Source organism: Tympanuchus pallidicinctus, unplaced genomic scaffold (assembly GCF_026119805.1).
Source record: "Tympanuchus pallidicinctus isolate F22 unplaced genomic scaffold, pur_lepc_1.0 scaffold2, whole genome shotgun sequence".
Taxonomy (NCBI): domain Eukaryota; kingdom Metazoa; phylum Chordata; class Aves; order Galliformes; family Phasianidae; genus Tympanuchus; species Tympanuchus pallidicinctus.
Window position 1 is genome coordinate 51,950,334 of NW_026294721.1, and position 14,672 is coordinate 51,965,005.

Genomic DNA, 14,672 nt, shown 5'->3' on the forward strand with positions numbered 1-14,672 from the left:
CTGCCCTCACAAGTGAGCACAAAGGCAAAAATCTCTATAGCTAGAAAGGCGGCCCCAAGCTTTGATTAAACACCCGCCCACACTGTCCAGGGAACACATTTCCAGGGAAGCCTTAAAATGAACCGGTGGGAAGAGAGAGGACAGGGAGGATGGGAGGCAGAGCCAGGGATGCCGCACAGCTGAGCCGCTCCTGTCCGGAGCACCGCTTCAACAAACATTTCTATTCATTCTGAACAGTAGTTTTGAAATACGTTCACTGCCACTACGGCGTGCGGAGTGCTGAGAAGCGAAGAATGTGTAAATAAAGCTGAGCTGTAAAGAATTAAACGTTATAAGCTGTAAAGAATTAGACATTACGAGCACTCGTGTATTAGCAATAAAAATAATTTCCTCTTAGCTGCATCATTTGCCTTCTGCTGTTCCAGAGCTCCTTTTTCCCTGCAATCATTACAGCCCCGCTTCAGAGACGGCAGCAAGGGACTTGCCCTCCTTCCCTGCGGACACCAAGTCAACGTCCTTGTCACTACCTGGATCGTTGGTACTGTCTCAGGGATACTTTGGCCATTCCTCAGCACACACACAGCCACGCTGAGGCTGAAAGTGGTGGCAAACATAGCAAGCCATCTCTTTACCACAACACAAAAGCTCAATTTTGAACAGCATTAAAAAAGAAGCCTTTCCTATGTTAATCCAACGCGCGTTTGTTGTTGTTTTTTCTGCCTCTCTACTCTTCCTCCATCCCCAGAGAATTACTCCTCCTTCTGCACACCCTGAGAGATCGCTCCTCTGTGGCTTCAGTGCCTGCTCTGAGGACAAGAAAATGCCCACAAAGCAGCGCTGAGGAGGAGCATGAGGTGCCAGAGCTGCCAGCTGCCAGGGTGCTAGAACATCCCGCTCCTCTGTCTGTCTGTCCATCCATTCCATCAGGAGCCCCAGGCATGGGCACACAAACACCAACCCCAGCAGGCAATCCATATAGCATCGCAGAGGTTTCTGAAACGGCATCAGAAGTCAGGTCCATGCGATGCTGCAACCCTGCCTCTCAGTATAAAGCCATTACTGGGATGAAAAAGTACTTTTCACTATAATTGCTGCTTATTTTCCTGGATGCTGAAGGAGCTCAGAAGCTGGAGGAGCACAGGATGGACAGCAGCTTCCCAGGGGAGGGAGTGCGCCGTGCTCATTATCTGGTCCCATTTGTGCTGGATTTCTAACAGAGGGACTGAGAAAGAAGTAAAAGTCCACATCACGATGCTGGGAGCAAGCAGCCTGCATCCCTGTGTGGCAATAAATATGAGACACAGAAGAGGGGGAAGATACTGGTGCTGCTGGAGTGGCAGGGAATAGAAAGGGAAAAGATCAAAATGTGCTTTTTGACAAAAAGTTTTTACACTCTTTTTTTTTGAGTTCCTCCCTGCTTTTTCTTAAAAACTTCATCAGAATTCTCTGGTCCTTTATGGCAAGACAGTGTACAAAACAGCCAAGCCAGCACTGCCAGGAACTTCCTTCTTATCAGCATTGCTTTTAATCAGATAGAGGTGTTGAGAACTTCTCTTAGTCCCTACTCCACATACATTCCAGTTTTTACTTTCTCAGACTTCTGGTTAGTTTTCATGAAAGCGAGACAAGACAAAGAAGCACCACCACAAAAACATATCTTTAGAGAGGAGCTGTCATCCAGATGGGTTCCCAAAGGATGCTCAGGAGCTGTGTATTTTGCTCCCACCTCTGCCATCACCTCCTGAACATCTCTCATCAGGCTCCCTGTTTCCAGACAAGTCGTCTCAGCCTGTGGCCCTATTTCATGCTGGAGGACCAGGTGGACATCTCCCCTCCATCTGCCCACAGCTTACCAGCCCACAGCCATTCCCACGGGTCATGTCCTCAAGCTCAACTCAGCGCCAGGTAATTATCCAAAGAACTTACCTATTTCATGCTTAATTGCACAGGCACATACTTTTGCTCCACCCTCAGCCCAGCCACAGCCTAGCAACTTGCACTGCCCCCCAGGCTCACATCCCAGCCTCAAGCAGCCCAGCCCTGCGGTGTGAAGTCACCCAGCAGTGACACAGAGGCAAGGAACAGATGATAGGGGACAGTTTAAAGCCAGCCCACAGAACCTGTGTGTTAAGGGCTTCATGGCTAGAAATGGTTGCCTCCAGAGCAAGAATGCAAGTCTGACCCTGGAAAACACTTTGTCCAGAAGACATCAGGATGAAAAGTTCTTTAAGCAAAACAGGATATTTTGGACATTGAACACAACTGTTTGACAAACAAGATGTGTTTACCTGCAGCTATGCAGCTGGACCTGGAGGAGAAGCTCCACAAAACCTCTGTGTAACCCCACTCCCCTCAAAAACCCAAACACAAGAGTCATCGAACCAGCTTTGTCTAAGCCAGATTTCCTGATGCAATGATACTTCTCAATCTACCCAATTAGTCTGCAAAATTCTCACACACATCCCTAGAAACAAAACAAACCAAAGAAAAAATTACAGGCTTCAGAGTAAGAGGAAACGCTTTTTGTACAGGCTGTTTTGGGAGATCCTTTCATTAAGGAGGTTCTGATTCAGACAGCATTTCATAGAATCATGGAATTAAGTTGGGAAGGACCCTTAAAAGTCATCTACGCCAACTCCCCTGCAATGAACAGGGGCACCTACAGCCAGATCAAGCTGACCAGCTCTCCCAGAATGCCTTCATATTCCTTACTCCAAAGTATGACGCCATCTGCCACAGGTCACTCTGATAAGGAGTGTAGTTTGCTGCCAGCCTAAGAACGCTGTCAGACTGGCGGAGGAGCTGCCTAACAAATTGGCATTTTTTTGCAGCTATTATGAGTTTTCCTCACGGAGATTTACATCTCAAGCAGGGTCTCGATGCCTTAGAAATATTCTCAAAATAACAGAAAGAGGAAAAGAAATCACAACAAAACCACAAACTTAAGAGCTAAGCTTTTTTTGTGTTTCTTTCATTTTTTCTCGTTAAATCCATTACAGCCTCCTCTTCTCCCTATTCCATGGGTATTGAAGATACTGAATAAAGTGTGTGGGAAAGAGAGGAATTTGGGTAACAATTTTTCCAAACCCAACTTGATCCATTCCAACTCACTTGTCAGGTTAAATGCCAACAGCACACAGCAGAGAGCCAGGCAGCTGGAACAGCACTGATGTAACTCAGTGTTACAATGTCACAGGACAGCAAAACCAAACGCTTCCCTTCCCAGGGCAGGGAAACTGCTCTTCCCATCTATGCTGAGCACGAGCATCGCCCGACCTGATGTGCTGTCGGACAGGGCATCCTACAGCCAGACTTTGCAGGCATTTAGTACCTGGCAAGAGGGTAGCAGTGCACCACCTGAACCACCTCCACCATTAGATGCAGTTTACCTGCATTTTAGCACAACTGCAGGGGAAATAAATTCTCACCAGGCATGGCATTCATTTGAAAAATACTGATGCGTTTAATTTTATGTTCCAAATTGCAATTTTTTTAAAGGTGGATTTACGCAAGATTTAGACACTGTCCTTCACAGTGTTTGGTATGATGTTCTATTTCAGCTTTGAGAGGAAAAGAATGTTGAAATAAAAATTTTCCACACTGACTGACACGGTTCAGTGAGAATGGTGGGGACAGGTTGATGGTTGAAGTGAATTACCTTAGTGGTATTTTCCAACTTTAATGATCCTATGATTCAAAGAAAGATCAAAACACAAAGATAAGCTAAAACTGTGGAGAGATGCGGTCAAAAAAAGAGGCAGTTTTGAAACACAGAAAGAAGCAGAAAATAGTGGACATAGAGTCTCAAGGCTGCTCCCAAGCAGGTGATGCCACAGGGAGCATGAACCAGAAGCACATTCCACAGGACACCTTGCTGAAGTGCGCTGCTCTCCATCCCAGAGGCACCAAAATCAGCTGCTGGCGATCACTGCGTGCCCACTGCTCCAGTCCCACTGCCCATCTGACAAAGATCCCATTACAGCCATGTCACTTTACACCTGCAGTGCCTGCTGACCAAGGTCCTCCTCCAACATCACCTACACTCACAGACACACAGAGAGAACAGATGAACAGTGAGGACACCCTCCAGCTCCATCATCGTGCACTTCTGCATGAGTGGTTGGGTACTTCTGAAGATGACATACCAAGATACCCAGAACCCAACTCCCCATAGCAGACAGCAGGGATGGACTCCTCTGGAGCAGCTCTGACCGCGTTTCTTCCCCTCTGTGGGGACGATCCCTGGCCGATCAGCAAAGCTGGCACGCGCATTAGCTCCCTACTGTACTTTTCGTTCAGCCCCAAAGATTGAATGAATACGTTTTTATTTAAGTGCTCAATCACTTTCTTGCTGAGAGGACAGATTCCTTTGAAGTGGGAAACCCAAGCTAAATAAACACATCCACAAGATCCAAGTCTCAAAATAGAAGCCGTTGGCTTGCTAGATTAAGTTATTCTGAATGCAATTTTCTTAAGTGAATCCAATGCCTCGGAAGGGCCGGAGTGACAGGGATGCTAATCCCCGGCTGTGGGATGGGGACAGCATGCAAAGCAGCTGTGCCAGGGCCAGCGAGATGGGACCCAGACTGACAGTGGGGTAGAAACAGCAATTCGATGCACTTGAGATGCCAAATCTTCATATCCCCAGCGGAGCATGCTCCTGCACATGTCTGAGAGACACGGCATAAAAAAACAAAAAGAAGGTGCATGCCTCTAACAGGACTTCAGAAATATTACAGCAGCAGTAAAATGCTTCTGTGTGGGTTATTTCTCCTCTAGGAGCTCTCCCTACTTATCAGCAGAAGTGAAGCATGCAGAGGAGTGGGGCTTCAGTGCCTGCAGCCACACAGCACCATGAGGATCTGGAAAAACTTTTGGTGCCTGAAGCTGCAGACACCCGGGCTGCCTTCTTGAGTACTGTCCTCCCTGGTACCTGAGGCCCATAGTGAACTGTTCATCTTAATGTTTTTTTTCTGGACCAGAATTAAGAGGAGGTGCAGCACCACAAGAAGAATAATGACATTTCAGTTCTAAATCACACGAAAACAAAAGCAGCAGCCTCTTCTCTGACAGGTTGCTCCAAACTAGCTCCTAGGTGTACAGAAGATGGAGACTGAAGACACATGCATGACACTACAACTCCAGCTCTGGGTACGTGCAATGGGTGGGGTTTGTGATCACGTCTCAGCTGAAGTCACATGCACGCAGCACCCGCCTCTGGAGTGAGGCATGGGGGAATACTGCCCTTCCCCATTGCCCACTCGACATTAGATAGGTTGACTTATTGCATCAGGCTGGCAAGGATAAGGCACACTCCCTGCCCTTCCAAAGGCTGGGGAAGGGATGGGAAAAAAATTGTAATTTTTTTTGTTTCCTGCTCCACTCTAATATAACTTCCACAATTGATAGGTAGACAATATAACCATCATTGTTACAATATTGTCTTCCCATCACCCTCTACACATACTCAGTGGAATTTACTACCCAAAACTAAAAAGACACTAAGATCAATCCATAAAGGTATTTCCTATCCAAAAATGAAAGTGTGATAAGATCCATCCGCAAAGGCACCTACAGCACCGTGAGCAGAGGGACCGTCCCAGAGCTAGCAGCGGCTGCCCCAATCCCCAGTGTGATGCTGCGTGCTGTGGGGAGGGAGCGGATCCCGAGCGCTGCTCCCCGATGCACAAAGCCTTTTTGCATGGAGCAACCGATGGCGGGCATCAATGTCAATCAGCAGCCGGCGATACCGTATCTGGCAGCAAAAAGCGGAGCGAGCCTTTTCATCTCGCTGACAGGCAGCTTGAGCAGCCCTGCTGCAGCCCTCGAGACTCCTCAACAAACAAAGAGTTAACGCCAGAAAATTCACATCTGTCCTCGCGACTACAAAGACGGCATTTACATCACCCCACCGCACATTATCCCGCAGTGTAAAGCAGGACTCCCCCGGCCCTGCTACGAGTGCTGCGGTTCGTCACGGGGTTCGGCTCTTCCACCGGGACCGCGACCGACACTGCCACAGCCCGAACGCACGCTGCGGCCACACGCTGTGGGATCGACGGAGGAACCCCGAAAAGTCTTCGGGGAGAGAACTCACTGTTCTGGGGATGGGTGGCGACAGAGATCCGTTAGGCATGTACGGGTCGTTGTTCATATTTGGCATCATGATATACCCCGAGTAACCAGAGTACGATGGTCCCTTGCTGTACAAGCCACCGTCAGGATGCTTTCCTACGGAAGAGGAGACAATAAGGGTGTTATTCCCCACGCGTGCACCTCAGAGCACTTAAATAGGTACTGTGCGTTCACGGAAACGTTCTGCCTGAGAACATTCCCTTGCTTATGGCAATTATTTCTGGCAGAAAGCAGTCCCAGCAATTTGTAACCACATTTTTTGAAGAAGAGTTAATTCTTAAAGGAGTCACTGCACTTTGTGAGGGGCCAATGCAACACACCCTCAGAGCAACTCATTTATTTCGCCAGTCCCCTCCAGAGTAGGCAGAAACACCAGCACTGACATCGTGTTCTTCAAGCAGCAGTTTTCCCCCACGTCGCACGTCCCTCCGGGATGCTGAGCTGGGAAGCATTGCCAGCACGGCTTCCCCCCATCACTGCTAGGAGGGGAGGGAGAAGATGGTGAGAACAAGGGGCAATCACCCCCTCCTCTCCTAACCAGGAGCACAGGGCAGGGCTGGCACAGGGCAAACCCACGGCCAAGCCTGCTGAACAGCCTCAGGGAGGGAGAGCCTAGGGGGTGAGGTGATTTTGTGGGGAAATTGCTTGGCTCCGGGTCCTGCAAAGGGACAGGTTTGGGCAACAAGACCGCCTGCAGGTGAGTTTTTCCGAGGATGCAAAAGGAGAAAGAGCTGCGCAGAGCTGATCTTCCCTCACGGCCATAAGCACAGACATTGCAGCTGTTCGGCTGTGCAGTGCCCAGTTCTGTGAGGAACCACAGGGTCCCGGCAGGCATTGGGGCTGAGCTGCGTCCCACTCTTGTGGAGGTGATGACCTCCTTCAGCCCGTGATCATAACCACTGCACATTAAGCACAGCCTTTGTCCTTCACAGCACTCGTTCTTTGTGCACATGCCTGGCTCTCTAAGCAATATTCCACAAACTTTGTTATTTCTTTGGCCACAACAAACACTGGTGTGTTACAGAGAGCAGGAGAGCTGCTCGGATGGAGGCTTAGGGGCTTAAGGGGCACCATGCGTTAGCGGGAAATCACACTGCTCCCCAACACAGTTGGCTGCGCTGTGTCAAAGCCAACATCCTCAAAACAGTGATTTCTTCAGCGAGGATCCATGTGGCCTCCTTATCAGTCTTTTTTTCGACAACCATTTGGTCACTGGAGATAAACGCTCAGCGCATCCACCTCCTGCCCCAGCGCTCCCCCATCCCCAACAGACACTGAATTCTGACACGGACTGCAGCCCGAAGGTGGGAGCAGCACACGGGACACTCGGTTCTCACCTTCCTCGGGGTGCTCCCTGCCCTTGTCATGATAGGAATCCTGTGCTGGAGTCTGCCTGGAAACCTGGCCGCGGGGAATCCGGCACCGGAGAGGAGGAAGGAAAAGAGAAGTCACTGTGAGGGTGTTCGCTGCGCCCGTCCACCTCAAAAGACGGGACAGTGACGGCGCGGAGCAGCACCACTGGTTCCACCGGGCAGAGCGCAGCCCGAGGGGCGGCGTGCGGGAACGCGCCGAGCTCCGGCGGCCGAAACGCCCAATGGGTACCAAAATGCAAAAGGAAAATAAGGTTGCCCTCGTTACTGCATATTTGGGAGGGGGGGGAGGAGGAGAGAGAAAAATATATATATATAAAAAAAGAATTAAAATATATATATATATAAAAAAAAAAAAAAAAAAAGGAAAACAGGCAGGAACACCGACAAGGGCTCTCTCCGAAGTTGTTTTAGCGTCGTGGATTTCTTCCCGACAGTTCAATGTGAACCCCTCCAAGAGCCCACGGCCCGTGGGGGTGCGGGGCAGCGCTGGGGCCGCCGCCCGCCCCACGGGACTCGCGCCGCGCCGAGCCCGGCCGGGCCGAGGGGGCCTTTGCCGGGGCCCGGCCACCACCGCGGGGCTCAGCCGCCCCTCCCCGTTCCTCGTTGCCCCCCGGCCCCTCACCTCGGCGCCGGGCGCGATCTCAGACTCGTTGACCAGCGAGGACTTGATGTCGGCCAGGTCGCCCTCCTCCTCGGGGTGGCTGATCTCGGCGAATATCTTCTCCTTCTGGGGGTCCCCTTCGTCCTTGAAGGGGATCATCTCGTCGGTGGCGCAGAGCTCCGGGTCCCCCCCGCCGCCCCCGGCCCCCGGCAGCTGCGGCATCCTCGCGGCAGCGCGGCGTCTGCTGCGGCCGCCGGCCCGCCGCGGGAAGGGAGCGGGAGGAGCGGCGGGGGAGGAGGCGAGGGAGGAGGCGAGAGAGGAGGAGGAGGAGAGAAGAAGGGGAAAAAAAAATAAATTAATTAATTAAAAAAACCCCGCGAAGTCCTCGCCAAGTTGCTGCCTCCGCGCTCGGCGCCCGCAGCGGGGGGAACGGCGTAGGGAGGCCGCAGGGCTGCGCGGGACGAACCGAACCCCCCCGCCCCAGCCGTCGGGGAGGGGCGGGGGCGGCGGAGATGAAAGGCGCCACCGCCGTGAGTGACACCGGGGGGCGGTGGGATGGGGGCAGCGGGGGGGGGAGGGAGGGGAGTAGGAAGGGGGCCGGGCCGGGCCGGGCCCCGGGAAAGTTTGCCGAGACGGCCGCCGTGCGGGTACGTACGCTCGTGCGGAGCCGGGAGCGCTGCAGGAGCGGTGCCCCTCTCCACCCCGTTGGGAGCGAACACGCGTTGGAAAGATTTTGTCGATAACAAAAAAATTAAAGAAAAAATCCAAACAAAAGCATCCAACGCGCTCACTTGGGAAACATCGGAGCGACGCCACTCGTTGTGTTCGGTGCGGGGCATCCTGCGGACCACCGCTCCCCGCCATTCCGGCCCCGTCGCCGGGGCGCACCGTGCCCAGCCCGTACCTCGTCCGTGCGCTCCGTTGGCCGCGGGGCCTCCGCACCGCTTCCCCCGGACGGCTCCGTAAGGGATAGGTCTGAGGACGGGAGAAGGTAGCGGGGCACGGCGGGAGGGACCAGCGAGAATAGAATGAAACGGACGAGGAAAGGGGGAATAGAAAGACGGGGACGGGATGAGCCACCCCGAGCACCGCAAGGCGCTCCGCGGGCGTTGCGCCGGGACAGCACTGCTAGACCTGCCCGATCCTTCTGCACATCAGCGGGTTTTGAGCATCCTGTTTTTTATATGCACGCAGAATTGCGTTATAGCAGGATGTCGTGAGGTTTTGGTTGTTTTTTTTTTTTTTCTTTTTTTCCATTTTTGCACACCTTTTAGCTTCGTTTGGCTGTTTCGGCAATTGGGATGTATAATAATAATTTTTTTTTAACGATTATTTTACGATCATTTTGTTTTGCAGCCCCGACGGCCGGCCCCGCTCTACCCCAGCCCTACTGCCGGGGAAGGAAGGGAGACATAAGCACACAACCCACGATCCCCACTCGCAGCCCCCCCGGTTGCGTGCGGAGCGGCGCCCCCTATATAGGAGAGGGCGGGAGCGGGGCGGGGCGGCGGCGCTTTGATGTCCCGCCGGCGGCCCCTTTCATCCCCCCCCCGCCGGTCCCCCCGGGCCCTTTGTGCGCCTAAATTTGGCAGGAGCATGGAGGCGCGCCAGGGCGCCCACGTGTGCGCCGAGCTCCCAGCTGAGCCGGCCCCGGGTTTTCTTCCGGGTAAGGAGACAGCGGGGGAGATCAAAGAGTTTGGGGAGCCGAAGCCGAAATGTGCATGGAAATAGAGGGAAATCATCGCCGTCGTCGTAATAAAAATAATACCCAAAAAAATCCTGACGCCTGGACGCGTGCCAGCCCGGAGCTACGGGGGAGAGCGGCGCGCGTGGTGGGGAGGGAGAGGAGGGATGGAGCGGGTTTTCTCCGAGAGGAAAAAAAATAAAATCTCCCATTTTATAAAGGCTGTCGGAGTTCTTTTCCAGAGGAAATTTAATAAATAAATAAATAAAGGAGAGAAAGAAGGAAAAAAAAAAAGAAAAAAAAAAAAAGAAAGAAAAAGCCCACCCTTTTGTTTCAAAGCGCCGCGCAGCCGAGCGGCTCCGCCCGACGGCGCGTCCCAGCGCTGCCGCCCTCGGCCCGGCCCCAGTGGAGCGCTGCCCCCGCGGCCTCAGGGCGTTGAGAGGCGGAGGTGTCCAGCTCCCCCCCCTCCCCCCTTTCTGTTTCTCCCGTAGCCCCTTTGCAAGGTGATGCGACTGAGCAATCTCTAGTAGAAATCGAAATCCATGGGCTGACCTCCCAAATGCCTCCTGCCGGGAATAAAGGAGGAGCGTGGGTGGTTGGGGCGCTGAGCAAAGCACCCTTTCTCCTCTGCCATACCAGTCAGGTGGTCCCAAACTAGGATTGGGAAAACGAAGCTCTGGGATGCTGTTCTCTCTGTTCCACAGCATTATCTGTGCCACAGATAGGTGCTTTGAGTGGAGTAGAAGACAAATAGGGAGCAACGTCTGCCGGACTGGGAAGCTCCGTGGTGCTGGTTCTTTCTGAAAGGTGGGCTGGTTTGTAATGCTAACAGAGGGCATCCTGTTGGGGTTTATTGCAGCTCTATCAGAGAGCAACCTGTGTTCCTCATTTAGAGCTACTTGGATAGAGATTGCATGTAATAGGTATTAGGATATTAGGATTTTTGCTTTTTAATTTACACATCCAGCTTTCCAGTTCTGGGTTGCCATTAATGTTCTTACCCAGAATTACCATGTTTAAGGAGTGAGGTTTTCTTTCCTGTGCTACAACAGGGGCTTTGTGAGATTTGAGCAGGCAAATCCAACCAGTGTGTTTTTGCTGTAAGAACTTATGTTTAGATGAAGGCGTCGCTAGCGCAGCTCTCGCAAACACGTTTGATTATCTTATTTTGAGATTAAAGGGTTAGCAGTTTAGGAGCTGCTTTCCTAAAGCATCCTAAAATGCAGGGGAAACACACAGTGTATGGGAAGAAGTGGTGACACAAAGTAGCTTGCTAACGAGCCCTCGCCTCGTTGAGCGTGCGATGATGGGATGATTTCCGATGACTCATCAGATCAGATAATGCGCAGTGTGCGGAGGGATGAAAGGGGTGGCCGGGATGGGAGTGGAGCCTGTGCCTCGTGCTGCAGGGACAGGCAGACAGGAGCATGGCTGCTCGCTGCCCCCAGCAGGGATTTCTGCTCTGGGATGTTCAAAGGGAGCACCGCATCCCTGAGGGCCTGTGGAAACCAGAACTTCAGTAGTTCTGTTGGATACTGCGCTTAGAAGAGATGCTGGCCAAAGGAAAGACTTTTAATTGCAGAGTAGCAGTTTTGCGCATTTACATCAACACTTCCTGCTTTCATAGGGGCAGAAATTCCTCTCCTGAATAACTAACTGTTACACCTGCCCAGGACTGATGATATTTTCCCCATTGCAGAGAGCCAGGATGCACAGCATTGGTGGACGTGCAAAGCCCTGGCTGCCTCCTGCCAATGCCCCCAGAGCCCCATGGCACAGAGCTGACCCTACGAAAGGGCTCCTGCTGGTGGTTTTATGCACACATCGTTGGAAGCCTCAGGCTGAAAATGTTAATTTCTATTGGTGCTTGCTGGAACAGAGTATAATTAATAGTCACAGCCCTGCTAGGTGATTTGTGGAGGAGTCATCCTTACACAAAAACCCTTGGCCTGGCTGTAGCAAGACCTACTTTGGAATTCAACCTCACCCAATTAACATATTCTGCCAAATGTATCATTAATGAGCAGAGCAGACCACACTGGTGCTTTCTTTTAGATGAACTGACTGTTCCTTTCCTGCACACCTACTGCACCTGGTGGCCTCTGCCTTGTTCTTAATGACTGGAGCTCCCTGTGCCCATCCCACGCTACCAGCAGGATGTGGGAGCTGCAGAGAAGGCCCCTTGAAGGAGGTGGGAGGGCAGGAGAATCGGCAGCAGCTCCCCAGCAGCAGCTGTGCACCATTGGCACAGGACATGAGAGGCTGCTCCTGGCTCGCTGAAGCAGTTCAGTGATGCAGTGAATGTGCAAGACGCCTGCTTGATTTTTCTGAGTGCCCTGACCTCTCTCTGACCACGTCCCCACCATACATGCAGCTAGATGGGGAGGCTGGGCCAGGGGAACACATTTTCCTTCTTGCCAAGGAAGCTGCTTGAGGTAGATATTGTTTTCAAGTGTCAGCTCCCGCTGCCCTGGGACACAACAGACATCAATTTGCCTGGCTGAGGTACTGCACAGTAAAAGCTGTGTAACAGTCAGCTGCAGCAGCATTCAGTAGATGAGCACCAGAAGAATGCAATGAGGATTTTGCAGGCCAAAAGCAGGAGTAATTGCAGAACTTGCATGCCTGGGTAAGCCTCCATCAGCAGCAACAGCCCTTCCTTCCTGCCCAGCGAGGCTTTCCAACAAATGAGGGACGCCAGCTAATAAGGCTCTCCTGGGCTAAAAGATTTTAATAACTTTTACTAATTTCAGTACCTTTTTATGCAACGTGTAATTAAATTATGAGGCTCCTTGCCATAGAATGTTATGGAGGACTGAGTTATAAATGGATTCTGAAAAGGATTAGACAAATTCATTTTGGCTATGAAACACGGCTGTTCAGGTACAACCTCCAGCTCAAAAAGTCCCGAAACCTCCAATTGCAGGAAGTCCGTACTGGCACCAGGAAGATAACGCAGCAGAAAGCAGAATGGAAAAACCAAAACTGTGGAAACTGGCCCAAACACTTGCTGTTACGTAGAAGTCAGATATCTGCAATCTGATCCAACTTAAAATGAGTTTTAACGCATGAATCAGGAGGATCACCTTTTTTTTCCCTTCCAAATTTGAATTTATAGCATGCCATCAGTCACTAGCCTCAAGCCATAACCAAGATTAATACCAGCTGATGTGTGCATGCCACTACTATGTTGATAGTGAAATAAAACTTTCTCTGGTTAATTTGCCTCTCCCGCAAGGAATTCAGTCTTTCAGACCTCCCTCTCAGCCAAGACCACCTTTAATAACATTTATTTATGTTTGCTGGTCATGAAGCATCTAAATAGCATTTCATACAAAAACCTTTATAAAAGAATAGAAATGTTGCATGGTATTTATATTTATGTAAAGGTAACACTGGCATTCAGACAAGTTGTGGCTCGATATCGTATGTTAACAAAAGTTCATCCATGAAATGTTCACCATAACAAAAGCAATATTCAATAACAAGGAATATTGTTTTTAAGTGGGGTTTAAGTTCATTTTCAGTTGAATTTCAGTAAACTTTTATGGTTTCCCTCGAATGAAAGCAAACACCTTGTTGTGTTGAACTGCCTTTTTTTCTCTCAGCAAACTCCACATTTAGCCCTGATACAGGCAGAGGATTCACCAGATTATTTTGCATTAGAGGAGTACTATCTTTAGTGAGAAAAATTAAAACAAAGGGGCTGCAGGCCAAAGTGCCAGAGCCTAGAGGAGTCGTAGATTAAGCTATATATTAATTACTGGATTCCCTGCTGGGAGCTATGAGCAGTTAATTCTTTAATTTTATGCTGTGTTTTTAAGGTAGTTTGAGGTTCTCTACAACCTCACACATCAAGAGTTTTTGAATGTAGACACTGAAACAGGATGTTAGGAGCTGTTATGAGTGTGTTAGAAATGATCTCTGGCAGCCTATGGAGGCAGACCAACGGGAAGCATGCGAAGAGGCTTTGAGGGATGGTTAGGTAAGCTGCTTAATGCAAAAGATTTGGGGAAGTCAGACAGCAGTTGGCTCCTAGGTGGTCCCACCAGGCAAAAGCATGTGTGTTGCCTAGCTCCCAGGAAAGAAAGGAGATAAAATCCTTGAAGGCAGCTCCCAGGCAATCCCAGGGCTGAAAAAGCTTGCTAGATCTGGCTGGAATTGGTTCAGCTCTGGCAGTGCAGCTTCATAGAGGCTTAGTCCTAGGCCTGACCAGAGACATGACACAGGCTTCACAGTGTCCTCTAGGGCATTTTTCTCCTTGCGCTAGATGGACTGTGGGCACAGGTCCTTCTGCCTGAAAGTTATGTGCAATAGCAGGATGGGCTGAAAATTGCCCCAAGGTTGATTACTATCTTCTGGTCTTATATTTATGGGACTGGGGCATGACACCAGCAAAGAAAACAACAGTGTTGATCAAGACCTACAAGTGTTTGATGTCAGTTGTTCCACAGAAAAACAGAGAAAAAACAGCCAAAGAAGGCCATTTGCTCATTCCTAATCTCTAGGCCTCCAGCACAGGAGAGAATGAAAGAGTTTCTAGGTGCACGCTTCCAGCAGTCCTGGCAGCAGTTGTTTAAAATTCATCCTTGCCATCTGGCTTGTGTTGTGTCACAAACAGGACTAGACACAGCCGCGGTGCAGAGGGACCTTCCAGATGAAGGAAGGGCTGCCACTTGTGCCTGTGTTGGTGCTGCAGAGCACAGCACTTGTCTGAAGGGCTTTGGAGGTGAGATAAGAAAGTGTTGAAGTAGACACCAACTTCAGTATCTGTTAGTCATTATGCACATACTGAGCCTTGATGGCTTGGCAGTGGGAACACTGAGGGTCCATGATAGTCACTAATAGTAAATATATATGTTTTATTTTAAATCTTAAG

The 14,672-nt window shown here is 50.6% G+C and overlaps 2 protein-coding genes across 6 annotated transcripts in view; both read right to left on the reverse strand.

The window, feature by feature from the left end:
* LEF1 (lymphoid enhancer binding factor 1) overlaps positions 1-8,367 on the reverse strand; it is a 54,019-nt gene extending 45,652 nt beyond the window's left edge. Inside the window, exons 1-3 of one of the 5 annotated variants that reach the window (XM_052681777.1) lie at positions 8,131-8,364; positions 7,473-7,536; positions 6,098-6,231 (exon numbers count right to left, since the gene is read on the reverse strand). In XM_052681777.1, coding sequence (XP_052537737.1) covers positions 6,098-6,231; positions 7,473-7,536; positions 8,131-8,331 — 399 coding nt within the window. In that variant the 5' untranslated portion in view covers positions 8,332-8,364. Of the gene's footprint in view, positions 1-6,097; positions 6,232-7,472; positions 7,537-8,130 lie in introns of all 5 variants that reach the window. The other 4 variants (XM_052681779.1, XM_052681776.1, XM_052681778.1 and 1 more) reach the window with 4 other exon arrangements.
* The window catches only part of ETNPPL (ethanolamine-phosphate phospho-lyase), a 339,765-nt gene that overhangs the window by 103,835 nt on the left and 221,258 nt on the right, over positions 1-14,672 (reverse strand). The window lies entirely within an intron of this gene.